Raw genomic sequence first — 26363 nt, 5'->3', positions numbered from 1 at the left:
AAACTTAGGTATTATCAAAATTAATGTGCATGTTGCTTTTTTTTTAAAGTGTTTCATCCCTCTAGGCCAATACCTATAGCTCTGACATTCTAATAGTTGAATTACGTTCCGTAGCATGGCTGTCCCATGATCTAGTTACCTTCCTCCCTATGGCGGGAGTGGGCGGGGTTCATGTTTCTGCAAACTAATTTTTTGACCATTGGAGTGGCTTCAGTGGAAGCGGCTTAAGAAGCTCCGACTTGCCGTAAAACAGCGTCGCGCGCATAGGCCCGGTTTGGCTAGGCGTTGGGAAGACAGGACTAGCCGGGGAAAGACTTATTAGCCCGGGATGCTGAAGTTGGGGCGCCGGGCGAGCGAAGCGGGAGCGGAGAAGGGCCGGGCCGGGCCCCGCGCCACCTCCCCCCTCCGGCCGCGGGAGGGCGCTCTCTGGCCGGTACGGCGACTTCCGCCGGCGCCCCGCCCACCAGGCTCGCCCCACGCTCCGATTGGCTGCGCGGCGGGAGCGCGCCGAGTCAGGGGGCGGGCCCGCGCCGGCTACAAAGCGGCGAAGGTCACGGCGGGAGGAGGCGCGCGCCGCCGCTCCGCGTCCCGCCCGCGGCCCTCGGTCCAGCCGCCAGCGCCACCGCCGCCGCCTACCGCCTGCCGCCTGCCGCTGCCCACAGCCCATCGCCCGCGCCAGGAGCCATGGAGGGAATGAGCGCGCTGCTGGCCCGCTACCCAACGGCCGGCCTGGCCGGCGGCCTGGGGGTCACGGCGTGCGCCGCCGCCGGCGTGCTGCTCTACCGGATCGCACGGAGGTGAGTGCGCGCGGCCCACGCGGCCGGCTAGTATCACGCCCGCGCCCCTGCCCCCGCACCCGCCCTCCGTCCGCTGTCCTCCCAAGCCCGCCGGCTCCGGGGCCGCCCGCGCCTCACTGTCCGTGAGCGCGGCGAGGCCGCGGCGCGGCGGTGGGGCCCGGCCCGTGTGTCCCCGCGCCGAGACCCACTGTGCACGCCCCGCCCCCGGAAGGAAAACCGGACTGGGGATCCCCAGTCGGGAAGCGGCTGAGGAGTGGGTTGGGGGACCCCAGGAATGTGGGGCGGGCGGGGACAGCCAGCGCTTGACGTACGAACTTCCTCCCCCGCGGAGATCTGCGCTGGCCCAGCTGCAGGGTCTGCAGGGCCCCCAAACCCTGCGGGAGCGTCGAGCGGGGGTCGGGCCTTGCTCCTTTCCGTCTTGAGCCCCGATACCTGGTCCTCAGGGGCACGTTGGGTCGCGTGAACACCGACCGGTAGTTTCTGAGCCGCATACGCTGTCTCGGGCGTTGTTCTAATCTCACATAAGCCCATTTCAGAGTCACAACCCCTGCTCTGTCTAGAGAAGCTGAGGGACAAAAGAGCTACATAAATTGTTATTAATTAGACGAGTCAGGGTGTGAGCTGAAGTATCCTGACCCTGGAGCCTGCATCCCTGACCCCCGGGCTCCACAGCCTCCAAGAGCAGGCAAGCCTGACATACTTCAGAGGTGTTTAAACCGGGCTGGGCTGCCCAGCGGGTTCAGTGGCGGCTCCCCACCCCCGACCCTGGCTCTGAGATCATGCTGACCCCACTGTGCACAGCTGGTCTCCATGGTCAGGGATAAAAGCTTAATGGCCTCTTGCTTCAGGAGGACCTCAGGGGCAGCCCCACTGTCAACCCACTTGATCCACCTTCCCAGGGGATAGGGGAGAAAGGTGGGGTTGTGAGAACATTCTGGAGACAGAATGGGTGGGCTTGTAGCTTCAGCAGGGGATGTGGAAGCGCAGCTCTTAGGTGGGAGAAGCGAAGGAACTTGCCCACGGTCACTCGGCAGCAAGTGGGGGAGCTGGGACTTGAACCTGGAAGGCATGTCTGTTCTTCCTTAGCCACCACCGTGTACTGCTTCTCACCCAAAGGGAAAAGAAGTGAGGGCGACTGAGTCACAGGCTTCCTGGGGGAGGAAGGGGTAGGAGGGACATCAGCTGTGTCTGCAGGTTGAGCCAGACTGGCAGGCTGAGGAGGGGGTGGCCTCAGGGGTCCCTGACAACGCACAGCTCTGCGTGTCCCAGCTTCTGCCCAAAATTTGGAAGCTGGAGGGGCTTGCCGGACCAACTGGTTCAAACCAGTTATCTTAGGCACGAGGGAACTGAGGTGCAGAGGTGCATGCCGCCTGCTGTTGCTCAGATTCCCAGAGCGTGTCGACGGCAGAAGTGTGTCCAGAGCCCGGTTTGCCTCCCAGTTAACCGGGGGCAGGGAATGTCAGCCCAAGGACCAGAGCCTGGGCCAGGTCTTGTCTCCAGGCTTTGCAGCTCTCACTTGTGTTGGTGTGGCTAGATTCGCACTGGGTTTGCTCACTGTGCCTCAAGCTCCTGTCTTGTGCTGCAGCTGTTCCTGGGGGTCCCGTCTCCCCACCTGGGCTGGCAGCCACAGCTTTCCCTCTCCCGGAGACAGGAGTCTGAGGCCTTGGTGCAGTGTTGGGTGAGCTGCTTCGAGGGGAGCCAGGAGGGCACCAGTGTGGCGTGACACCAGAGTCGTGGTGTGGCATTGGGACCTTTTGATTGAGAAGGACCAGCCCTTTCCCAGGAGGCTCTGAGATTCTACCAGAGCGCTGGCTTTTGTCTGGGGGTCATAAATTAGCCACTGTCACGATTCAGAAGCAAGACCAGGCTGAGCCCTTCTCCTCTGTGGGGGAAACAGTGACAGTGAGGAATGGCTTTGGCCACAGCGTGGGTTTAGAATGACCCTGGTGAGGGCATGTGAGGAGAGTTGTTTCTGGAAATGGACTTGGCCCGCTGGGTGTTTGGGGGCTCAGCACAGCGATGGAGGGACCTGGATGGAGGATCGGCCGGGGAGCAGGGGGAAGAGCCTGCTTCTCTGAAGGGCTGCGGTCCCCAGAGCCTCCGGCAGGGCCAACCCTGGCTTCCCACCCGCGGAGTCCTCTTGACCGGACTGTGTGTTATGACCTGGCGTGGGGCAGGAGCTGCTGTTGGCCCCATTCTACAGATGAGGAAACAGAGGCCCAGGGAGATTGGGCTTCATGCCCTATGACACCAAGTTGCTAAACGGCAGAGCCCTGCCTCACTCTGGCCCTTCAGCTCCTAACCAAGCCTCGTGCTCTGGGTCCTCACTGAGCAACTTGGCTGTCACTCTGCACCCATAGGAGGCCAGGTGGAAGCCCCAATTACACTTCCCCAGGCTGGCGCGCCCTGTACCCAGGCAGTCTTGGTGGCTTCCTGTGCCTCCCCCACCCAAACTCCCACCCCCAGGCTCTGCCGCTTGCCATCGTATCCATCTCCTGCCATCACATCCCTACTCAAGACCTCTGGAGGCCCCCGTAGGATTGTCCACTTTCTGGTGTTTGGGAACAGAGAGGATGCAGCCTCCCAGGTAAAAGAGTTAAGCCTCGACCTGGCGTCCAGGGTCCCTGGTTCCCGCTCACCTCTTGCCAGGCTCTCCTGGTGCTGCGCACTCTGGCTGGGGGGACCCTGCTCTCCACACGCATGCCGGGTGGTGCCCCCCTTGCCCGCAGTCCATCTGTTTGAGGGCCACCTGCTCATTTGCCTTGCTGGCCGGCAAACCCGTTCTTGAGGGTGACGGCAAATGCACCACTTGTTGGCTCTCTCCTATTGCACCTGTCACCAGCTGCCCTGTGAGGTCGTTGTTCTCGTCCTTGTGTCCGGGTCAGGAGTGGAGAGCCTCGCTCATCTCTGCCTCCCTGCGATCCAGCGTGTGCCCAGCCAGCGCTGTGCTGAGGGACCGGTGTAGTCCACCGAGGGCGGATCCGGGCTTTCTGTCTTGGTGTTGGCTGGACTGCTGTGGGCCTAAGTGTGATTCGCCTTGAGGCTGGCGCGGGCGGCTGGAGGCCCGCTGGGTCCTGGTGGCACTGAGCTGCACATTGGTGCCGCTGTCCCGCTGCCCAGGAGCCTGCTCCTTGGATTCTCTCTGGTGGATCGGACAACACTCAGGGCACAGAGGAGCAAGTGAGGAGCCGTGTGGGGTCCGACAAGGACCCCTCGCCTATGAGCCTGTCCTGGGATCCCCTCGGGGCCCTGCTGGAGGCTGACCTCTCGGCCCCCAAGGGAACCAACCTGACTCTCAGAGACCATCTTCCAGACCCCGCCAGGCCAGCACGTGGTGCCCAGGGTCACAGGCTGTGTGCCAGACCCTCTCGGGGAACTTCTCAGGGCCTGGCAGAGACTGGTGGACGCATGGGCCTCCCCCAGATTCTGAGCACCCCCCCAGCCCCCCAACAGGGACTGATCCCCATCAGTGTCTCTTCCATGTGGCACAGTGCTGGGCTCACAGCAGGTGCCCACCCCCTGGCAGGGTCCTGGACCGAGGGCCTGGAGCTGCAGCCCTCAGAGAGGTGGGCCAGTGGTGGGCTAGAACTGACACCCCCCGCTCCCACCAGACCTGTAGGGCACGGCGGGATGCCAGGGCATGAGCTCTGTTGTAACTAGCTGTCCGTGTGTGGGGCTGAGGGGGTGATACCATTGTTGGGGGCCTTTGTTCATCTTTTCTTCCCCATTGTGGGTTTGGGGCGTGTGGAGGGGCGGTTCCAGAGCATGCAGCTGCCCCTGGCTCCCCCCCAGGGGCCCATCCTGCCCTTGGCTGCCTCAGGCCTCCTCCAACCCCCGCAGAGCCTGAGAGAGCTCAGCACACAGGTGGCAGGAGCTGGGTGAGTACCTTCCAGACCCTCCCGGCCGCTCACCCTCTGGGGCCCAGCCTTCCACCTGAGGTGGCCTGGCCTGGACCCACCTAACTTGCTCCTGCCTGTGTCACAGGGACATTCTGTCTTGTCCCCTCAGATCTTGTCCACCACGAAGAGTGGTTTGACCCAGAGCCTCACTGGGGACGGAGGTTGTTGGCTTGCGGGAGAAGCGGGCGAGGGGTAGGAGGGGGGCGGGCTGGAGGGGCTGTTCCCTGAGCAGCAGCAGAACCCCGGCTAAGCGGGCGCAGAGTAGGCTGACCCAAGGGCTCCTGCGCCAGGCCTGGTAGAGGTGGGTTCAGGCCCAGAGGCCAGGCCCGCGCCGTGGCTGTGGGGACAGTACGTACGAGCTGTGAGGTCAGCCGTCAAGCGCAGCCCGCGAATGTGAGTCACTTCATCCACGTGTCTGACGCGTGGCGCTTCCGGCAGGCGGCGGCAGCGCTGGTGCTTGGGGAGCCGACATTCACACCCAGCTCCCCGTAGCTTTGCTGGTCCGTCTGCCGCTCACAGGCCTGCACGTGCTTTCAGGGCTCACCCCTTGGGAGCTGTGGGAGGTGACTTCCTGGCGCGGGGACCCCATCTGGCCAAGGTGGCAGGCAGCTGCCCTGTCCGCGAGAGAGGACCCTCACCCCACCAACCCTGGGCAGGGATTACCAAGCCAGAGCCGCTGGCCCAGGGACCAGGACGTATCCCCAGCCTCCCCTTCGTGCCACCTCCTTCCAGGCCAGGCTCACTTCCCTAGCAACAGAGCTGGAGGTTCAGGGTAGAAACGATGACTTCCTGGGCGGGAGGGGCTTCGTGCCTGGCCCCCTGGCCCAAAGCTTCAGTTCCTGCTCACCTGCCACCGGTCGTCTTTATTCCCTTCCCATCTCTCTTTATTCGTGGGCTGCCAGCTCTCCTGCTGGCTTCTTTCCAGAGGTGGGGTGTGGTGCCGTGAGCTTCTGGGGTGAAGGGGGCAGAGGGACCCATCACGAGGACAGCAGGACCTGGGGGCAGAGGGGAGAGGTTTTCTGGCCTGCCTCATCACCCCTTTGGACGCACCACTGTGCACTCTAACAGAGAAGCCTGTAAAGCAGATACAGATTAACAAAGAGAAAGCCAAGTGCCGGCTTCTCAGCAGAGCAGGTTCCCATACCGCTAGCCGCCTCCTTCCACTGCTCTTTGCCTGAAGCCCGGTGAAGCTGTCAAAATGCCTCCGCTGATCACCTGCCCAGCTCAGCGCTTTCCTGAATTCCCTCATTTGGGGAATGGACGTGGCAACTACCAAGCAAACGCCTCCAGTCCCAAGGATCTAAAACAATGTGGGCGACAGGTGGCAGCCGCTCTCCTGGGGTGGAGACTTCTGTGAAGCCCAGGAGGTGCCTTCCGTCCGAGCCCCTCGGCAGCCTTTTGTGGGCAGAGATTATCATTATCCCCCTTGGCCAGATAAAGAAATGACTTTCCCCAAAGGCCACACCATGACCACGAGCCGCGCTGCCCAGTGCTGCTGTTTCTGGGCCTTGCCCTCTGGTTCAGTGATGCTGAAGACGTGCGGTCCCTTGTCGGCCATTCTGAGGGCCTTGGCCTGAACTGGAGCTGCAGGTGCCCTCTGTGGACCCTGGGACCCTTCCCTGCAAGGTCTGGTTTCATGTCCTTGTCTCTGTCCGGGCTTTCTCCTCCCCTCCCCTGCCCTCCCCATGTAAGCTGTCATTTATTGGGTATTTAGCTGGGCACTGTAAGCGCTTCCCACACTTGACAGTCGACAGGTCCCCAGTCGACAGGTGAGAAGACTGAGGCTTGGAGAACTCTAGTAACCTGCCCACGGTCAGTGGAAGGGCAAGGCCAGGAAGCATCAGCAGTGTCAGAAGCAGCAGCTCTGCTTCCCGGGGGGCCAGCCTTTCTTCCAGGCCCCTGACAGTCCCGGGGACAGGGTAGTGACAGCCAGCGCCCTGCGTCGCGAAGCACCTTTACGTGTCTTGTGTCATTGGGTCCTTGTAACACGCAGATGCCCTGGTTCTGTGATCGCTCCCACTTTGCAGATGCGGGCCGAGGCTGGGAGAGGAGAAGGTGGCAGAGCCAGGGGCTCTGGCTCGCAGAAGGTTGGGGCCGTGCTGTCCTGTGGACAGTAGGGGTGTCCGTGTGTGGTATGGCTGCCCATCCCAGCGAAGGCCCAGGCGGCACCCCCAGAGCTGGAGGTGGACTCTGGGGGTGAGTAGGGAGACAGGAGTGGCAAGGCCGGGACCCGAGGGTTCAAGCAGCTGCCACCTGTTGCCCACATTGTTTTAGATTCTTGGGACTAGAGGGGTTTGCCTGGTAGTTGCCATGTCCATTCCCCAACCCCCTCGACACACACACCCCCCAGCCAGGGAGATGGATGGACGGCCCTAGAGCACAGATCCGTCGGTGTCTGGGCCGGGATTATCCTTCACACCCCACCTGTCAGCACACATGTGGCCGGCAAGGGCCACTGTGGCCAGCCTGTCCTGTCCCCCTGCTGGGGAGGGGTGGCCCCAGGCTGAGCAGCCTTCTGCAGTCCCTACCGCTTGGCCTCCTTGGCCCTCGCTCTCCTGGGGACTTCTGTGAAGCCCAGGAGGTGCCTTCCCTCTGGAAACTCCCCAGGGAGCACCATTTCCGCATCCTGGGAACAGGCCCAGGTCTGCGGGCCTTGCGGGGGTGGAGGGTGGTCCTAGAGCCTGGTCCCTGTCGGCCCCGGGCCTGGCTGGCCCTGGGTTCTTGGTGCCTCTCCAGCTCGGGGGAGGCTTGGCCTCAGAGGCCAAGGAGAAGCCAAGGTCCTGCCGTTGGACACACAGCGTCCTGTCCTCCTCCGCCTGCCTGCATCTCCAGCTTGGGGTCCCCATCCCGCTTCCCACATGCTCTCCCTGGTCTCCTGTCGCATGGGTACGGAGGTCTTCCCACTGATTCCACTCTGCTCGTCCACAGGATGAAGCCGACACACACCGTCGTCAACTGCTGGTTCTGCAACCAGGACACGGTGGTGCCCTATGGGAACCGCAACTGCTGGGACTGCCCCCACTGCGAACAGTACAACGGCTTCCAGGAGGTGCGGCCCTCCCATCCAGGACCTGCGGGCCCTGGGCCCTGACCCTGGGCCCCTCCTTTGAGGAGGAGCAGACAGGCTTGGGCAGCTAGGGTGACTTGTGCAAAGTCCCAGCTCTGAAACTGGCAGGTTTGGGTTCAGACCCGGATCTTTCTGGCTCTGAAGCCCAGTCTCTGCCTTGCCCCAGGCCGGGGTCAGCAGGCTCTCTGCGGGCCGGGCAGTGAGGAGTCCAGGCTTTGCAGGCCACGCGGTCTCCTGCGCCTGCTCGGCACTGCAGAGCCTCCACAGACGTGTGAGCGCGTGTGGCTGTGAATAAGCCCAGGAAAGCTTTACTCACAGACGTGGGCAGCCAGCCCACCGCCAGAGTTTGCCGACCCCTGTGCCAGCCCCTGCTGGGTCCTGAGGAGGGACACCAGGCGGGAGTGTGGGCAGGGGGCGGGGTCCCGGATGCACCCTCAGCGTATCGCCTGTGTTGGGGGTTCCCGTGAAGTTTTTTTGGAAGAAGAGCTTCTGCGTTGCACGTAAAGCAAGGGAGTGTTAGCGATCCACTTCCGTGGAGTGCGGGCACGCGGGCCCTCCGTCCGGCGCCTGGCCCGAACCCGTGGGGAGGCTCTTGCCCGTAGGGAGGGGCTCCCCCTGACTCAAGTCCTCCTCCCCCCCCAGAACGGCGACTACAACAAGCCGATCCCCGCCCAGTACCTGGAGCACCTGAACCACGTGGTGAGCGGGGCGCCCGGCCCCCGAGCCCCCATGCAGCCCCCGCAGTGGGTGAGCAGCCAGGTGCTGCTGTGCCGGCGGTGCAGTCACCACCAGACCACCAAGATCAAGCAACTGGCCGCCTTCTCACCGCGCGACGAGGTGAGCGAGTGTGGGAGGGGCTGGGGGTCCAAGCAGTGGAGGGGAGGCCCCTCCTCACCCCAGCCCCGTGCTGGCCCTGTGTTCCGCGTGTGTGATCTAGTCCATCTCAGCTGCCACTCGCTTCTCGCTCTTTCTGTCTCATGTCACTGCTCTGGGGGCCCCAAGCCTGGGAGCATCATGGAAAGCCCAGCTCCTGCCAGCCCAGAGGGCTTTGTCCCTGGGTAGGGGGAGGTAGGGTCCTTGGGCTCCAGCTTGGGGCCCTGTTGGACCATCCTGTCCGTGTCCCTCTGAGTCAGTCTTAGCCACTGGCTGGCGGGCAGTTTGCTGTGGAGTTGGTGGACGATGTCCCGGCTTGTGGGAGAGGAGGGGACACAGGTGCTGCCGAGAGGCTTGGTGTTAGGGCTTTGCCTCCCCCGGGTCCACCGTGGAGCCCAGCAGCCTTGTCATCTAGCTGGTGTCACCTCACCCAGTCTGGGGGTTCCGTGACCTCAGGAGAAAATCCCAGCTGAAGCCCAGAGACACTGACTTTCCCAAGGCCCAGCCTGGGAGTGGGGGAGGGAGGGAAATGGAGGTGAGCTGGGGCTGGGAGGGGAGAGGCAGGGAGGCTGCAGAGAGAAGGGCAGGCATGTGCGATGAGGCAGCCAGGGCACCTCTTCTGGCACATTCAGTCCCAGCAAGAGATGAAACTGATAACCCTCCCGCCCTCCCCTGGCAGCAGGGAGGGAGGGGCGTGTTGCTGCATCTCTTGGGGGAGGAGGGGTGGGAGGGGACTCGAGTCTCCTGGGCTGTTCCTGAAACGTAAAGGCCCTTTGGTTTCTGCTAGGGCCCTGGCCCGGCCAGGGGCTCTCCGGTGTCTTCTAGACCACTGGGCTTAAGGGCAGAAGCAGCCCCACCTCTGGGTTGTCCATCTGCCCGCGTCCAGGTGGTGTCAGCCCAGAGCTACCTTCCCCCGTGGGTCACCTGCCTTCCTGGAGCTCTGGAGTCCGGGAGCAGGGCCTGAAGCAGGGGCCACGTCCCAGACTCTGGCCTCAACGTGCGTCCTTCGGAGCGACAGAATTGGCTGGAGTGTCTGCTGTCAGCTGAGGGCCCTGCTGTGTCCCGGCCTCTGGGGGGCCCTTATTCCCAGCCGTTTGTCCTGTTGGGCAGCGGGGGAAGCAGGTGCAGATTGGGGACGACTTGCACACGGTCGCCCCCTGGAGACCCTGAGCCTCTGTCTCCCTCCGCAGGGCAGATATGACGAGGAGATCGAGGTGTACCGGCACCACCTGGAGCAGATGTACAAGCTGTGCCGGCCGTGCCAGGCGGCCGTCGAGCACTACATCAAGCACCAGAACCGCCAGCTGCGTGCCCTGCTGCTCAGCCACCAGTTCAAGCGCCGGGAGGCCGACCAGACGCACACGCAGGTCCGAGGGGCGTCCATGGGGCACTCCAGGCATCCCAGCCCTTGGGTCTGTGCAGGAAACCCCTTCCCAGAAGGCTGGGCCAGTGACTGGGGGGCAGCTCTGCAGAGCTGAGGCCCTTTTCCCTGGGGCAACAACTGTCCCATGGGGCCACATCCCAACCTGTCCCCAGACACGGAGCGGAGCAGGGGTCCTAAGGAGAATGTTAGTTATTTGCGTGCGTGACAGGGGTTTCTGAGCTGCCCTGCTGAGCCTGGGCACCTGCCAACACCTGTGTGGGTTCCTCCCAGCGCCTTCGTGGTGGGTGCTCTCCAAGGCGCCACGGAAACCAGACTTGGGGAGGTTAAGTCACTTGCAGAGGGCCACCTACCTGGTGTGTGGTGTCACCAGGATTTGAGCCCAGGACTGACTGGCTAAAACCATTGTTCATTTTTATCTCTGTACTCAGATGCTGGAATGTCCTGGCTTAAAAAAATGTGATATAAGTAGCAAGTGGGTTTAGAAGTAAAATCCATCCTCCCCAAAGAAACTCCCACCCACCCCCTGGGTCCCCGGAGGTACCCTCTGGTTGTGGCCATCTCGCTGACTGGTTGGTGTGTGGTTTCCAGTCTGCAGCCAGGCCCCCGACCACACAGCCACGCGCCAGCCACACGCCCACTTGCACAGTGGGATGCTCTGACCCTTGCTTTCCTCCTCTCCACCGTGTTCCCAGACTGAACAACTTACTGCTGTTTTTTTAAGCTTAATTTTGGCCAGAGTTATCTGTATACTTATTACAATTCCAGTTAGAGCCGCAATAGGAATTTTTTAGGAGAATTTGAAAACGATTGGAAAAAACGTACTTGAAAGAAGAGGTCACCATCACTTCAAAAGGATTTCTGTAGAGAATGTGGCAGCACAGCTCTTCCCCACACAGGAGCTCGCAGTGGGGTGACGGCCCAGAAGTGAGACAGAGTAATGGGACCCAGTGGTGAACCAGAAACAAAGCCAAGAGGGTGTGAGAATTTAGGGCGTCTCTGATCATCAGGAACTGGTGGGTTCTTCGGCAGGTGGGCCCCGGCCAGGCCCCCGTGCACAGAGTGGGCACCAGGATGGGTGTCGGTGGCTCTGTCTCTCTTGCCGACCAGTCTCTCCCTCCCTCCCTCCCTCAGAGCTTCTGCTCGTCCGTGGTGAAGGCCCCGCTCCAGGTCATCGTGCTCCGAGCCCTCGCCTTCCTGGCCTGCGCCTTCCTGCTGACCACCGCGCTGTACGGCACCAGCAACCCTTTTGCCCCAGGGGCGCCCCTGCCCCCGGCCCTGCCACCTGGTAGCAATGGCTCGGCCCCGCCTGACAACAGCACAGCCCCTGGGGCCGAGGGCTGGCGGCAGCTGCTGGGCCTGCTGCCCAAGCATGCGGCGGAGAAGCTGCACGAGGCCTGGGCCTTTGGGCAGAGCCACCAGATGGGCGTCGTGGGGCTGGGCCTGCTCACCTGCCTGCTGGCCATGCTGCTGGCCGGCCGCCTCAGGTGCGTGGGGGGCAGGCGGGCGGGGCATGGTGGGAGCAAAGCTCCAGGCTGGAGGGGCGGGGCTCTGAGGGGCCACTGGGGCCACACCGCCTCGCTGCTCCACCTCAGACTCCTCATCTGCACAGTCGGCTGACGATAACCTGGCTCACGGGCTGTTGGAGGGTCGAGTGGGTGCCCTTGGGCCTTTGCTCTGCTTCCCCGTGCGGTTGCAGACCCTGTACCGAACGGTGTCCACATCATCTCCCAGTGACTCTGAGGGAGGTTTCTTAGCCCCATCGTACAGACTAGAACACTGAGGCTCAGAGAAGCACTGACTCGGAGTCATGCGGCCTGTAACTGTTGGAAGCAGCATTCAGAGGCCCACGCTCTCCTCATGGCCCTGGGTTCTGTCCTCTGAGCAGGGCTGGGGGTGGATGAAGGTGGCAGAGTGGGAGGGGTCGCCTTATCCCGCCTCGCTGGGCCCTCACTCCCGCTCTCCCCGCAGGCTCCGGAGGATCGACGCCTTCTCCACTGGCCTGTGGGCCCTGCTGCTGGCGCTGCACCTGGCCGAGCAGTACCTGCAGGCTGCCTCGCCCAGCTGGCTGGACACGCTCAAGTTCAGCACCACGTCCCTGTGCTGCCTGGTGGGCTTCACAGCAGCCGTGGCCACGAGGAAGGCGACGGGCCCACGGAGATTCCGGCCCCGAAGGTCAGAGAAGCAGCAGTGACTGCGGGGGGAGGACAGACGGACGGACAGGCCCAGGGCTTTGCCCGCAGCGCAGACAGTGCCCCTCTGTCTTGCATCTTTCTTACCTGCCTCACTTCCGGCCCCGCCCAACCTAGGGCCCCCGGTCCTGGCCCAGCCCCTCCACTTCCCCGAGGAGTCAGGCCTGCCCCCCTTTCCTTTCTGGCTCCACCAAGCCATTCCCCAGCCCAGGCCCCCAGCCCACCGAGTGCTCTCTAGCTGCTCACTGCCTCCACCTCTCTGGCCAAAGACCCCCTCACCGTCCTGAGCCTGGAACACGGGCAGCGCCCATGCTGCGTGCCTCTGACCCGTGGCTTCCTGCTGGCAGCTCCAGGCACCCCACACTGGCCACGGCCCTTTTCCTGGCTCTGACACCACGGGAAGAGCGTTGCAGGCCTGCTGCCCGCTTCTCCTCTCACCTTGCCCCGCCTCTGGGCCCCCGACACGGGTTGGTGGTGGTGGCTGCAGGGTGGGCCCTGGCCGCATGGCCTGACCACGTGGGCTGCTTGGCATGGGCAGGTGGTGCTGAGCCGGGGCCAGAGCAGAGTCCCCTACCTCGTCCCACCGTCGCTTCTCTGGTCTGTCCCTTTGGTCCTGCCCGTTGCCCTGTAAGCCCCGTGGAGCTGGTGAAACCAGGAGGAGACAGGGCTGCCCCCTGGGTTCCCTGCTCTGAGACCCTGTTATCCCTCAGCCTCCTTCCCCAGGAATGGAGAGTGCAGTTCTTAGGCCCAGACAGGCCTTGACCATGAGTGTGTGGGGGGAGGCCTTTCTCAAGGTGGACGGGAGGAAATCCTGCCTCTCCTGTGGTCAGCAGGTATCTTAACAGCCAGGCCGTGGTGAGAATTGGCCCAGGCTGGGGGGAGGTCTAAGGTCTAAATACTCTCTCCTTTACTTCTCTATCTTTTGGGCACCACTGTGAGCCAGATAGGCAGAACCTGGGCACACACACTCTGCCAACTCTCCTGGGAAGCCCCTGGGTTCTGCCCTCGAAAGGCAGGACCCCAACCGTTATGGCCAAGCCCTCCACTCATTCCCTGCAGGGACTGGGGTTCAGGCTTCCTGGGCCGAGGCGGCCCTGATTGGCAGGCAGCGCGGGACCTGAACTGCTCTCGTTGGCCCTGTTCCCTTCCCCCCATACCAGGGGTGTCCCCAGTTTCCTCCTCTCACCCCCTTCCTCCAGTATGATGCCTGGGAAATGTCCCAACTGCCCAAGGTTAGCATGGAGTAAGGAGCCCAAGGGACACGCAGGCCCATGACACCAGGTCATTGTCACCTTGTCCCTCTCTGGCCTGTCACCGCCCTCCTCCTGGCCTCTAGAGCCCCTCAGGGAGGGCACCACAGCTCCTGCTTCCCGCTTCCCTGTAGGGCAGCCGCAGACCGCACAGGGCTTCATCCTCGCTCTCCCTGGGCCAGGCCCTGCTGTGCCAGCCTGTTTACTGCCTGTGGGTGGAGAGCTGGACCCCTCTCCAGGGCCCCTGAGTGCTGACCTTGGCGTGGATGTGCTCTGGAGGCTGACGTGCCGTCCACGTTTGGAGGCAGTTCCCAGCCTGGGGGCTGCCCTCCCAGGGCCGTGGCAGGAGGCTGGACCAAGGCCGTGCGCCCCTCCAGGGCCCTGGGTCCTGCAACTCCTCACTGCAGGCACGAGCCCCCTCCAGGTGTGGCCCCAAGTGCGCCAGCCCCTCCGCTGTACACATGGGAGCCCAGGGAAGGCAAGAGCGGATCACATGCATGTGCGGGTCACACTCAGGAAAGGGCGGCCAGCTGGCTGAGCCTGAGGGGCAGGTGGAGCGTGCCCGGCTCAGGCCCCTCGCAGAGCCCCCGGGGAACAGGAGTCGTGCCCAGGCCCCTCCGTTCTCGGGCTCCGAGGCGGCCACCCCTCGCCACTCACCCCTCGGCGGCCGGGTGGGGAGCACCCGGGTGGAGCATGAGATGGAAGGGCGCTGGCGAGGCAGAGGGGGAGTGGGCTGGCCGTCCCTCGGCCCGGCGGCCAGCCTCGGGGAGAAGGCGCGGCGGGCGCCAGGCAGGGAGCCAGTGTCTGTTGGCTGTGCGTGCCCTGCCCTCTGGAATCTCCCGTTCTCAAGGAAGCTGGCAGCGCGATGCTAATTACTGTTTTTCTTGGTGTTGAGTAGAAGCAGGACATCTGTGTGTACGTGTGTATTTAAGTTAAATTATTTATAACAACCCTAACCAGCTCTCTTGCTGGCCAGGAGCCTGCTGAGCAGATGTCGCTCCTGCCCTCTAGTGGGGACGGAAAGACACCTCATGTCACTGAGATGGAGCTCATCGAGGAAGGCTTCCTGGCCTCTTTAGTGTTTGGTGTGATGTTTTAAAATCACCCACCTGTCCCTTAAAGTTTCATTACATAGAGCATATTCCAGCACCTTCCGACATTACTGGCGACAGCTGAGGAAGTGCGGGCACCACTGGGATCGTGGCTTATTACCTGGGAACGTGTCGGCCCTGCTTGGGGCCTCTCTCCCCTCCGCTGGGGACGACAGTCAGACCATCTGGGATCAAGGGGCCATCTTCTCCCTCCAGCTCTGGGGTCCCCGCCCCAGGCCGAGCAGGCTCACTCGTAACGCTTGCCCAGGAGCCCGCCGGGAGGGGCCCGTGTCCCTTCTGCCCGCAGCTGTCACCGAGTGTCCCGTCCTCTCTTGTGCAGACGTGGATGATTGTCTAGTGATCCTCCAATTACTGTAACCGCAACTCCTGGCCATAGATGTAGTGTTTTTGATGCTGTATTTTCAATAAATGCCTCCGGGGCCCTGCTTTGACCGGTGGGCGTCAGGCACCACGTCTTTTCTGGTTTTTTTCTTTCACGTTCCTTCAGAGGCTTCTGTGCCGGGGGCGGGGGCTTCGGGGGACGGGGGTGCCCACCAGAGCCAGGGTTGGGAGCTGGCAGCGTGGGCACCAAGCGGCTCAGGGCCCACCATCCTTGGGCACCCTGCTGGCTCGTGCTTCTCCTCGTCTCCATAAACTGCTGCTTAAAATGCAGTCCTCTCTCCTGTTGTTCCCGGCTTGGCCTGGGGTTGGCTTGGAAAATCAAAGGTCCCCCTCAGTGTCAGATGGGAGGCAGTGCAGCCAGCCGCCCGCCCCCTCGCTGGAGCCCCTGTGTCCCGGCGGACACACAGACTTGGATCCGGGCCGGGGCCTCTCTGAGATGGGATTTGAAGGCACAGGCGGTCTGGGCGGGCCTCGCCAGAGGAAGTGTCGGTCCCCGTGCAGCGCTTGGGAGCCTGGCGGAGATGGGGCTCCTTTGACAGGGGCCTCCTGGGGCCTGTCTTCTGCGGAACCAGGACAAGGGCTCACGCTTGGCGCTTCACAAGGATCTGCTAGTTGAGTGATGCCACCGCATGTCCCAGTGAGAGGGTCAGACCACAGAACCGTCTCCCCCTCGGCGCCACCATTTTTAGTAGCATCAGAGATTGGGAAAGCACCTGTGCCGGGCGGATGAGAGACTCAGGTTATAGGCTCTGGGGCAGCGCCAGGTATGAGCAGGATCTGGGAAGCGTAGGAAAGGGCTGAGAAGACCCAGCTTCTCCTGGGCCCAGCTGGCCACCTCTGAAACCTGCAGCCCGACTTGGACCCTCTCCTCTTACTTGCCGATTACTGCAGGTGGCCCTCGGCCGACTCGCGGCCTGGCCTGGCCTGTGGGCTGCCCGGTGGGGCGGCACAGGAAGCCCAGCGCAGGCAGAGTCGCGCTGCCGCCCGCTGGAAGGGCCCGGGCGTGCCCGCCCCCGTGGCCCACGTGCCCCGCCCTCATCAGGCTGCTTCTGCACAGGGCAGACGGGGTCCTCTGGGAGGTGCAGGCCCCAGCAGCGGGCGGGGCTTTGTGCGTGATTGGAGCGAGTTGGCCAAAGGTCCCAGCGCACCTTCACCGCCCTTCACTGTCGTGCTGAGTGTCCCCCCACCTTGCAGGCCACTCCTCAAGGTCGTCTGTCCTGCCAAACGGTATGTCATTCTAAAATGACAGCACAAAATCGTATCTTGTATTTAGAGGCAGAACCTTCCGCAGGTGTTTTGGGGGAAAGGAGGTGTAGGGGTCAGACAGGCTTAGGCAGGATGGGTCAGCGGGTGGAATGCAGGCGCGTCCAGCCTCGGGCCAGCCAGGTTGCCCAGACTCTGCCGTAGATTTGCTTGATTTCCCCGTGTCCCCCAGACACTGGGCCCCGGCTTTGGTTCTGAAGTCCAGGTGGTTTCCTGGTGCTTTGGAAGGCTTTAAGGAGGCCACGCGATTCTCCAGGAGGGCGTCAGCTGACCCCACACTTTCCTCATAAAACTTGTTTAAAGAGAGGGGCAGGGATGAGAAATAGGGAAATCAGTGGCGTGGAGATACTGGCCAGCAGTGCCCCGAGCTCAAGGTCGTGGTGGGCATGGGGTGGGTACCTTAGGCAGCCCCCCGGCTCTGCTGCAGGGACTGAGCCAGCCTGCCCGTCCGTCGGCACATTATCCATGGGCTCAGTTGTCCCTTGGGGACCGAGGTAAGGCTGGACCTCCCGCAGCTCCGTCCAGACGGCGGACTAATCATGTATTAACTGTCTCTGTCCCTCCCCCTCTGTAATCGGTTGCCTTAATCAGAAGCATGGTTGACATTCTGGCTTGGGGCCACCGGGTCCTGTCGTGTGATCTGTACCGTTCTCGAGTTAAAGAGACACTGTCACCTTCCGTCTTTCGGGCAGCCTTGCGATCGTTACGGGTCTTTCTAAGTTCAAGTTGGTGTCCGGCCAGAGCCTCTTCCCAGAGATTCCCAAGCTTGGCTGCCTTCCGCCCCGCTCTTCCAGGGGCTTTCGAGGAGTGTCTGAGACCAGAGGGCAGCGGCAGGACTCCCAGGGTCGGGCCCTGGGGAGCAGGGGCTCCCCGAGCTCGGCCGCTGCCGGGAGGCTCTGGGCACCAAGCGGGTAGCGGCGCGGAGGAGCCCAAGGCCGTCGGCCCAATTGAGCGGCCAGCGCAGGGCTGGGCGTTTTTTGCTTCGAGGTGAAGGGTTGGCGTGAGGCTGGTGAGGGCGACAGTGTCACTTTAATACCGAGACTTGTAGTGGACCTAGTTTGCTGTGAGGCTGAGGGGATCGGAGGGGGCATGCCGGGAGGGGTGGGTCACGCTGGCGCCTCCCAGCCACCCGCTCCTAATGGCGTGAATGTGGTCGGACTGCTTTTCTGCTGCAACTAACACACGCCTCCTCTGGGACCCCGACTCGTGCCCCACCTCGCACCGTGGGAGGGGAGGGGGCCCGCCGTGCGGAGGCCGCTCCGGGGGCCCCCGGGGCTGACCCAGTCCCCTCTCCCATGCCCGCTGGGCTCTCTCTCGCAGGTACTTCCCGGGAGACTCTGCCGGCCTCTTCCCCGCCGGCCCCTTCCCCGCCGGCCCCAGCCTGGCCGTCCCCTGCCGAGGCGTCGCAGGCCCCTCGCCGGCTCTGTTCATCCCCGCCCCGCCCGGCTTCCTGCCACTTGCCAACCAGCAGCTGTTCCGGTCTCCCCGCCGGGCCTCGCCCTCCTCGCTGCCCGGCCGCCTCAGCCGGGCCCTCTCACTGGGAACCATCCCCTCTCTGACGCGAGCAGGTAAGTGGCGCTCGGGCCGTGGTGGGCAGCGCGGGGCTGGGGGCAGCCGGGCTCGGGGACTCTGGCTGAGCCCGGGGTGGGTGGTGGTGCTTCTGCTTAGAGACGGGCGGAACTGGGTTCAGACCCTGCTGTGTCCACTCACGGGCTGCCTTAGCCAACGGGCTCAACCATGCTGAGCCTCAGCTGCCTTCAAATTTGAGGCCAGTGGTGGAACCCACTCTGGGTGGTCGTGAGGGTTAAACCGGGTGGTGGATTTAAAGTGCTTAGGCGTCCGGTGGGTCCACGTCCCCTCCCGTGGGGTTTTGTCTTTTATCACCGTTCTCACCGTTATTATTAACTGCCGTTGTTTTGAGACACTGGGGACTGGGAATTGTGCCCCTGGCCTTCCTGTGTGGTCCACAGGGCAGGGATTCGGTTCAGGTCTGCTACGTTTATGGAGCCCCGGAGTGACCAGCACCTGGTCCCTGTCACCGGAGGCTTTATCTCATCCCTCCCCTTCCCCAGCAGGGTCTTCCGTGACGACCCTCCTCACCTTGGGAAGCCACCCGGTGCCCACGGGGTTTGCTTCACCCTCGGGGTGCGGCCTGGGGTGCGGGGCTGTGCGGCAGGATCCAGCCTCTAGGAAGGTGGGCGGCATCTTGGTTAAGCCGGGCTTGCTGACGTGCAGTGTCTCTCTTAAGCCCCTGAGCAGCTCCCCCAAGCAGGGGGCTCCCCCTCCAGTCCGACACCCCTCTGGACCTGTTTCCCTCCGGGACTCGCCCAGCGTCTGCTGTGTGCAGTCCAGCGTCCTTGTAGGTAGAGGGTGGGCCACAGTGCAGGAGACACGGCTCGCTGGACACAGCTCGTGAGCTGAGCGGTGGGTAGTGTTTGAGGCCTTCAGGCTGGGATTGAAGGGGTGAGAGCCCCGAGCGGTATGAAGACCTGGACTCCAGGGACTTCTGTGTCACCGAATGTGAGCCGTGTTGCTGGCGGAGGGTGGCTGCCGCCTGCCCTCCTCTGGAAATGGCTGTTCAGCAGAGTTCCTGAGCCCGTGGCCGGCGAGTCGCAGCTCAGGCCTTCGGGCTGACGGACAGGGCCTCTGCGGGCCCTCCGTGAACAGCAGCTGGAGTCGGGGGGAGGGGAGCAGAGTGGACATGGAATGCCCTGGACCCAGGGACCTGGAGGGCCCGGAAGCTGGGCCCTTCCCCAGAAGACTGTTCTCTGTGTCAACAGGCAGCCTCCGGGTTGCCCTGGGAGGCCCGAGGCAAGGGCTCAGGAGGCCCCTGCCCCGAGGGTGGCAGAGCAGTTCAGTGGAACGAAGGCTGGTCTCAGGGTGGGATCCTGGAGTCTCCGTTGCTGGGGCGGGTCCTTGGCTCAGGTGTCAGGAGGCCCTGGTGGTCCGGGGCGCGGGCGCAGTACCAGGGTCCATCTTCCCGTCTCTCTCTCTGCTCTACTTGCCTCTGCACCTCTCGCTGCAGGCCTCACCCCGGCGTCCCTGCAGCTCAGCCCCAGCAGGAAGGCCCCTCCCCAGTTCTCGAAAGGACTCCGGCTGTGCTTGGGCCACGTGGCCATCCTCACACAGTCACTTGGGGGTTGACCTGGGTCTGTGTCCCCGGACCGGTGGGTGGAAGGGGCAGGCGGGGCTCTGTGGCCGACGGACCCCTCAGAGCCCTTGGGGCAGTGGGGCAGCAGCCCCCACGCGGGCGCGTGGAGGCCGCCGGCTCTCTCCACGCTCGGCTGTCAGCGGGGCACTCGGGGGACCCAGGGGCTCGTGAGATGGAGCCCCTGCCCTTGGGGCGCACTCGGCTGAGGGAGGGGCAGCGGGCTCTGCGCACCAAGGCCCAGCGCAGGGGGTCAGGCGACGGGTTTAGTGGAGCAGGGCAGGGCTCCAAACGGCCGAAGCAAAGGAGGCGCAGGTCAGGTACCGGGACGCGACCTCCCGTGCGGCCTGCTGTGGGCTTCGGCCTCCTCATCCGCGAGGCGGGAACGTGCCCTCGTGAAAACTCCACACGGGTGACGGTCTTGGCAGAGCGAGGGGGGAGGGGGCCGGAGCCGGGGCCCTGTCTCCGCAGGGACCTGTGTTGCCTTTCTCTTTCCTCTCCAGACTCAGGGTATCTGTTCAGTGGGAGCCGCCCACCGTCTCAGGTGTCCCGATCCAGAGAGGTTCCGGTTTCAGGTGAGGAGGACAGAACGCCAAGAGGAGTGACCGGGAAGCCGCCTGAGGCAGGGCAGCGCGTGGGCCGGCGTTTCCAGAGCGTGTGCAGGGCGGGACAGCAGCCGCATTGAGCGTGAGCTTTGGGGTCAGACGGGCCCCCAGAGGGGGTCACGTTCAAACCCCAACCCTGTGCCTCCCAGCTGTGCAGCCCTGGGCAAGTGCTTCACGCCCTGTGCCTCAGTCTCCTCTTCCGGGAAGTGGGCGTGAGAGTTTCTAGGATCAGCTGCGATGCTGCTGTCCTCACAGTGGTGACGGAGGGAGGCGGCACTGGGGGTGCCGGCGTCAGCGGGGCTCAGGGTCGCTGACCTCAGGTCTCCAGGGTTGGTTTCTCCCCGGGCCTTGCTCTCAGCTGAGGGAGGAACCAGGGGCTTTGGATAGAAGTCAGGGGGAAGGGGGCAGAGGGGGCGGGCATGGCTGAGGCTCCGGGATCCTCTCCCCTCTCTCGGGTGCCTGGTGGGGTGCAGGCCCCTCCTACCTCAGTCCTCAGCAGGGCTCCTTTCTGCCCCCCAGTCTAGGCCCAGCCTCGCCTTTCTCCCTGGGTCAATACAGGAAAGAGCCCGAGGACCACAGCCGGTCCTATAACCAGAGCAGACATTGACACGATATTGTCATCTTTGTTTCTGTCACCCTCCCACCCTCCAGATTACTTCTCTCTGCTGTCGGGGAGCTGCCCCTCCTCCCCCGTCCCTTCCCCAGCGCCCTCCGTGGCTGGCTCCGTGGCCTCCAGCTCTGGCTCCCTGCGCCACCGCAGGCCGCTCATCAGCCCTGCCCGGCTCAACCTGAAGGGGCAGAAGCTGCTGCTGTTCCCGTCGCCCCCCGGGGAGGCCCCTAACACCCCCAGCAGCTCCGACGAACACTCGCCCCGCAACGGCAGCCTCTTCACCATCGAGCCGCCCGCCATCCCACAGAGGCAGCCGGTGCGGGACACGAAGCACACCGTGGGTACGGCCCTCTGACCGCCCTCTCGGAGGCAGGAGAGCCCAGCGGGCCGTGGGAGGCCTCTGGTCAGTGTGCAGCGGTGGGGACACCGTCAGGAGGTCACACAGGGCCTGTCCTGGCTCTTATCTGACTGTGTGGCCACTCTCCCAAGTCCCTGGCCTGGCTGGCCTGGCTTCTGGTGACCTTGAACCCTCCAGGACGTTGCCCTTTTTTGGCTGATTTTATTTTCTTCTTTTGCAATTGACCTGGAGGCCCCTCTGTCCCTTGGGATGGTCAGAAATGCATCAGGCTGCATCTGGTTGCAGATGTATTTGTTTTGCTCAAATGAAGTTTTTCCGCAAAGCATTTTAGAATTTTTAAAATTAGGCCTCAACCTTTAAAATCTAGAACTTTCACATGAATGTGTGGATTTCCTGTGTCTCGTATTATATCAGAAGATCTGGCCACGCTGGGCCAGACAGGTAGAAGGGCAGGCTGAGGTCCCACGCCCCAGCCTCTGCCACTCCCTGCCCCACCGACCTGCCCCCTCCACAGCCTCGCTTGTGGCTGTCGTCTGCTACCGCCTGGCGGTGTTGGAGTTTGTTGCTCCTGATCTAAAGCCAGCTCCCTTCACGGCAGCTACACAGACAGGACCTGAATGAGGACCTGGCCTCCCACTGCCCACTGCCTGGGGCAGGCCGAGCGAGTTGGGACCGGCAGGGCTGGCTGGCCGGCCACGTCTGAGGACCATCCTGGGATTGGAGGTGGAGCTGCCCCGCGTCTGTCCCTGGGGGTGAGCCATGAGCTCCCACTGAAACGCCCCTTCTCCCTGCAGACATGAAGTCAGCGCCGGAGGGGGGCAGCACGTGCAGCAGCCGCTCTATCAAGAAAGAGGACGACTCGTCCCGGTCGTCCTCCTGTGTGGTGGACACCACCACCAGAGGGTGCGCGGAGGAGGCCCCCACCTGGCGAGGTCTGCACCCCGTGTGACGTGCGGGAGGGGGGCAGGGTAGCGCGGGGTCTCCGGGTCTGCAGCCGCCTCCTGAGAGCTGTCCGAGAACAGCCCCTCGAGGGCTCTTGGGTGACAGAAGAGGGTGAGACGGCCCACCCGAGGCCTCCTGGACCCCGTCTGCGACAGCATCCCCACTCAGATTCGGGTCTGATCTGCGCTCTTACAGGAGCCTCTGGCCACAGGCGGCTCTTTACGTCTAACAGTTAAAATGTAACAACAATAAAAATCTACTTGCTTAGCTGCACCAGCCGCATTGCAGGCGCTCCACTGCCGCATGTGGCCTGTGGCTGCTTGACTGGACAGAACAGATACAGAACACTTTCACATTTGGAGAAAGTTCCCCAGGAGGGTGGCAGCGTGGGCGCCCTGGGGGCCAGTGCAGAGGCTGCAGGCTGCGCAGGGCACTGAGTTGCCTGGGTTCAAATCCTGGCTCCTCTGCTTGCGGGATGGGGGCGGGCTGTGACGTCAGATCCCGGTTCAGCGTAAAGCCCAGTGGTCGGCTCCCGGTACCCCCTCCAGGTGGGTGGGAGACGTGTATGTTGACAGGATTTTCCTGTAATGATCGTTTTGAGCTGACTGGAAATGGGCGCTGCTCCCAAATCAGGTGGGGTCTGGGATGTGACCCAGCAGCATCAGCTTGGGGTGGGGGACCCCAGTCAGCAGCTTATCGCCTTTGAGGCCTGGGCAGGGTACTCGTCCTGTCCTGTCTATAAAGCTGGTGTACCCCATGGCAAGGTGCAGGTGTGTACCACCCTAGCCCGGTACCTGCCTGGTGGCACAGGGTCAGGAAGAGAGGCATCTTCAAGGAGTCAGGACTTGGGAATTCCCTGGTGGTCCAGTGGTTAGCACTCCGCTTTCACTGCTGAGGGCCCGGGTTCAATAGCTGGTCAGAGAAGTAACATCCCACAAGCTGTGGGGCACAGCCGAAAAAAAAAAAGGAGTCAGAATCTAACTAAGTGACCCCACGTTCCTGGGTCTTTTCAGATGGGGAGGCTTCCGGGTGCCCCGAAAGAACTGGGGTGGGGCCTCAGTCCGGGAGCACCTCCCCTGGGGGCGGGGCCTCAGCCCAGGAGCACCTCCCCTGGGGGCGGGGCCTCAGCCCCACATTGCTCACAGGTCTCTCGTTTTCTCTCTGGAAGGTCGTTTAGCCCCCTCGCTGATCCGGGGCCTCCTGGCCGTGAGCTTGACTGTCAACGCCCTCTTCACCTCGGCCTACCTGTACCAGAGCCTGCGCTGACCCGCGGTCCGCAGCCTCCCGGCACCCAGAGAATCTCGGAGGGTGCGCCCAGGTGCATGCCGCTTCCACCACTGCCGGCCTCAGCCCTCCTCGAGGGGCTGCCGCCTCCGCCCTTTTCTCCAGGGCCCTGGACCTCGCCAGAGGGAGCCCTGTTCCCGGAAGCCTTCTCCCCACCTAACAGACTGCGGGGCTGGGCATGGTCTTGGGGGTCCCAGCCCTCCCCGCCCACCTCTTTGGCTGACATCAGTTGTGTGTTTGGTGCTGACACTCTGATCCTGAAGCCAGGGGTCCCCGAGGGGCTGCATGACCCTGGGGTCCCTCCCCACCATCCAGCCCTGCCTGGCGGGAACCCCACGACTGCTGTGACGGGATCAGGAGCTGTGGCCCTGAGCCCGCAGCCGCGGGCTGTGATTACATCTTCGTACTGTACCCCTCTGTCCCGTGGGCCGCCTCAGGCTCCCTGGGGGAGGAGGGAGGGGAGGTCTCCAGCCGGGAGGAGGATAAACCTCCCCTGGCAGGCCCCGGTGAGGGCCGGCATCTTTTGCCGTTGTCCTGCCCCTTCCTGTGGGCTGTGGGCTACGCCTTCCCTCTGGCTCTCCTGGGCGGGCAGGTGAGTTTCCTGCCCAGGGCCCCTCAGAGTTCCTGGGTCTCAGGGGCCCAACTGGACTCGTATAAGCACCACCCCCCAGACTCACTTGTCCCTGCTTGTGTCCCCATTTTATTACCTCTGGTGACCTTCCCTGGCAGCAGCGCTGCAGCCGTGAGAGCACTACCCAGGGCCCGCCCCGCCCCGTTTCCAGGCCCCTCCCTCATGCACTGTCCACGGGGGCCTTGTTTGACCCCCTCAGCCTGCAGGTCTCTGATGAGACTGGACCCTCACGCCCACCCTCAGCATCCTGCTGTCGCGGTGGGCTCAGCGCGACCTCTGTCTCCAGGCCACTGTGGCCAGCCTGCTTCCTACCCCACGCCCCTTGGTCCTGCCACTGCCCTTCCGACCGAAGGTCTGCCCCCTCCACCTGCCCTTGTGCTGGGGTCCCATCCTGCCCCCGCGAAGAGGAAGGGTGGGTCTCAGTCTGGCACAGGGACCCTCAAGATGCCGTGAGGAATGAGAGACTGCCTGTGGGTGTCAGAGTCCCCGTCCCGCTGCCCTGGGCCCTGGACGCAGGTGTGGGGCTGTGTGTGTGTGTGTGTGTGTGTGTGTGCGTGTGTGCGTGCACACTCGTGCGTGTGTCAGTGCACGCGTTCGTGCCACTTCAGGAGGAAGCAGCAGCCTCTGTGAATTCTGAGACTCATGTGGGGAGGCTCACGACGGCAGGGGAAGGGTCTTCACTCTGTCATTCAGGGATAAAGTTTAATTTTATTTTTCTACACATTTTTGCCAGGCAAGGCGTTCTGCTGGGAAGCAGGATGCCCCCAGTCCTCCCTGCCGGGGAGGTTTAGTTTTATTAAGCTTTGGGTGCTTTTTTAGTAATTTTTTTTTACCATGTGGGGAAGGAGGTTGCTCTGACATCCCCCCACTCCTGAGAGCTACTGTTTCCTGCCCTCCCCCTCACCCCAGAACGAGGGGGACTGGGGGCCAGGGGCCACGCCACGTCCCAGACTCCAGCTGCCAGAGATGGTTCCAACTCGGAGGTGGTGCCTCTTGGCCTCCATTCGTACCGTGGGCGTGGCCGTCGAGTTTTTTAATTTTACTGTTTGCCTAACCAAGCCAAATTCCATTCCCGAATACCCTTCCTCTCTGGCTCTGAGGAAGCCCTGACTGAGTGCCCAGCCCCCTCCTCTCGCGCCTGGGCCAGCCTGGCCCCTCCTGCCCAGGGCCGGTGGTCCTAGCGCCCCCCCAGGGGCAGGGGAGAGGCTGGGCGGGGAGGGGGCTGACTTACGTTTTCTTTCAAACAAAAAACACAACCTTATTTTTCTTTACAAAAGCAAAAAAAAAAAGGAAACCAAAAAAGATACCAACCTTTGAACTATACCTCAGTCTGTCTCATCTTTATTCTCTTTGGGCAGCCCAGGCCTTGGATTGGGGGCCGGGGTGGCGGCAGGGGAGCCCGGGCTGCCGTGGAAGTGACTTCACTCGCTTGTTTCTTGGATACAGAGCCCGGGGTGGTGGGTTCTGAGTGGCAGTGTCCCCAGAAGGACTGAAGGGTTTGAACAGGACGTTATCGGCCTGGACGGGCCTGGGCGGCGGGAGGGTGAACCAGAGTCTGCTGAGCAGAGACGGGAGGCTCTGGGCAAACAGCGTGAGCAGGGGCTTAGCCGTCTCTCTGCGAGATCCCGTCCCAACCAGCGGGCCAGCGTCCTAAGCGTCCCAGCACAGGTTCTGGGCCCAGGCTGCCTGGTGACTGCGGAGTCTGCATTTTTATGGGCTTCATTTTGATGCTGTGAAGTAACAAGCCCACCATCCAGGGTTGAGCTGGGGATAATTAAAGCACCACACGATGCAGAGGGCCTCATTCGGGCCCAGCACCCATGGGGAGGGTGAGTGGTGGGTGCTTGGCTCCCTGAGGCCAGCGGGGCAGATGGGAAGGGACGGGGCTGGACTGCTCACTCCGACCGCACTCAGGTCACAGCCGACCTTCTGGGGCAGCAGGACCAAGCTGCCTGCAGGTGGAGCCACAAACACCCTGAGTTCACTGACCTCAGGGGTGTGATGTCCCATGAGGCTGTGACCTCAGGGGGCCAAAGGGCCCACTTCTTAGGAGCCCTCTCCTCCGTTGAGCCTGCGAGGTGCCTGCCCAGGAAGAACCAGAGGCTCCCTTAAAAATCACGCGGGTCCCCTTGCTCAGGGCTCACACCCAGCCCTGTGCTGGGAAGAGGAAACCCAGCTGAGGGGGCCGCGGGGAGGCTCAAACACAGTTGTTTCTGTGAGGGATTTCTTCCTTTAGGTGTGTCTGTTATTATCTTACTAATGTCATCTGTTTTTTTTCTTTTCTTTTCTTTTTCTAATATTTATTTATTTGGCTGCATTGGGTCTTGGTTGCGGCACATGGGATCTTCCGTTGCAGCGCGCGGGCTCTTCACTGTGCCATGCGGGCTTCTCTCTAGTTGTGGCGTGCGGGCTCAGTAGTTGCGGTGTGCGGGCTTAGTTGCCCCGTGGCATGTGGGATCTTAGTTCTCTGACCAGAGATCAAAACCCGTGTTCCCCTGCATTGGAAGGCGGATTCTTAACCACTGGACCACCAAGGAAGTCCTGTTGTTTTCTTATAAAAGGGAAATACG

The 26363-nt window shown here is 62.9% G+C and overlaps 1 protein-coding gene across 3 annotated transcripts; it reads left to right on the top strand.

Annotated features, from left to right (window-relative positions):
• Positions 1-684: 684 nt before the first annotated feature.
• Positions 685-23144, top strand: TMEM201 (transmembrane protein 201; the record flags this gene model as incomplete). 3 transcript variants are annotated; one of them, XM_082832312.1, is made up of 11 exons in its annotated part: positions 685-797; positions 7625-7745; positions 8406-8600; positions 9827-10003; positions 11152-11504; positions 11989-12192; positions 17536-17783; positions 19867-19938; positions 20674-20919; positions 21731-21868; positions 23047-23144. In XM_082832312.1, the coding sequence occupies 11 exons, from the start codon at positions 685-687 to the stop codon at positions 23142-23144; spliced, it is 1965 nt and encodes a 654-aa protein (XP_082688438.1). The 3 variants fall into 3 exon arrangements, with proteins under 3 accessions (XP_082688438.1, XP_082688437.1, XP_082688436.1); XM_082832311.1 differs by having other exon boundaries at positions 20620-20919; XM_082832310.1 differs by having other exon boundaries at positions 7601-7745; positions 20620-20919.
• Between the last annotated feature and the right edge of the window lie 3219 nt (positions 23145-26363).

This window comes from Leucopleurus acutus (assembly GCF_964270905.1).
Source record: "Leucopleurus acutus genome assembly, chromosome: 2".
Classification (NCBI taxonomy): Eukaryota; Metazoa; Chordata; class Mammalia; order Artiodactyla; family Delphinidae; genus Leucopleurus; species Leucopleurus acutus.
The sequence above is the reverse complement of the archived record's forward strand: the minus strand, read 5'-3'. Positions and strand labels throughout refer to the sequence as shown.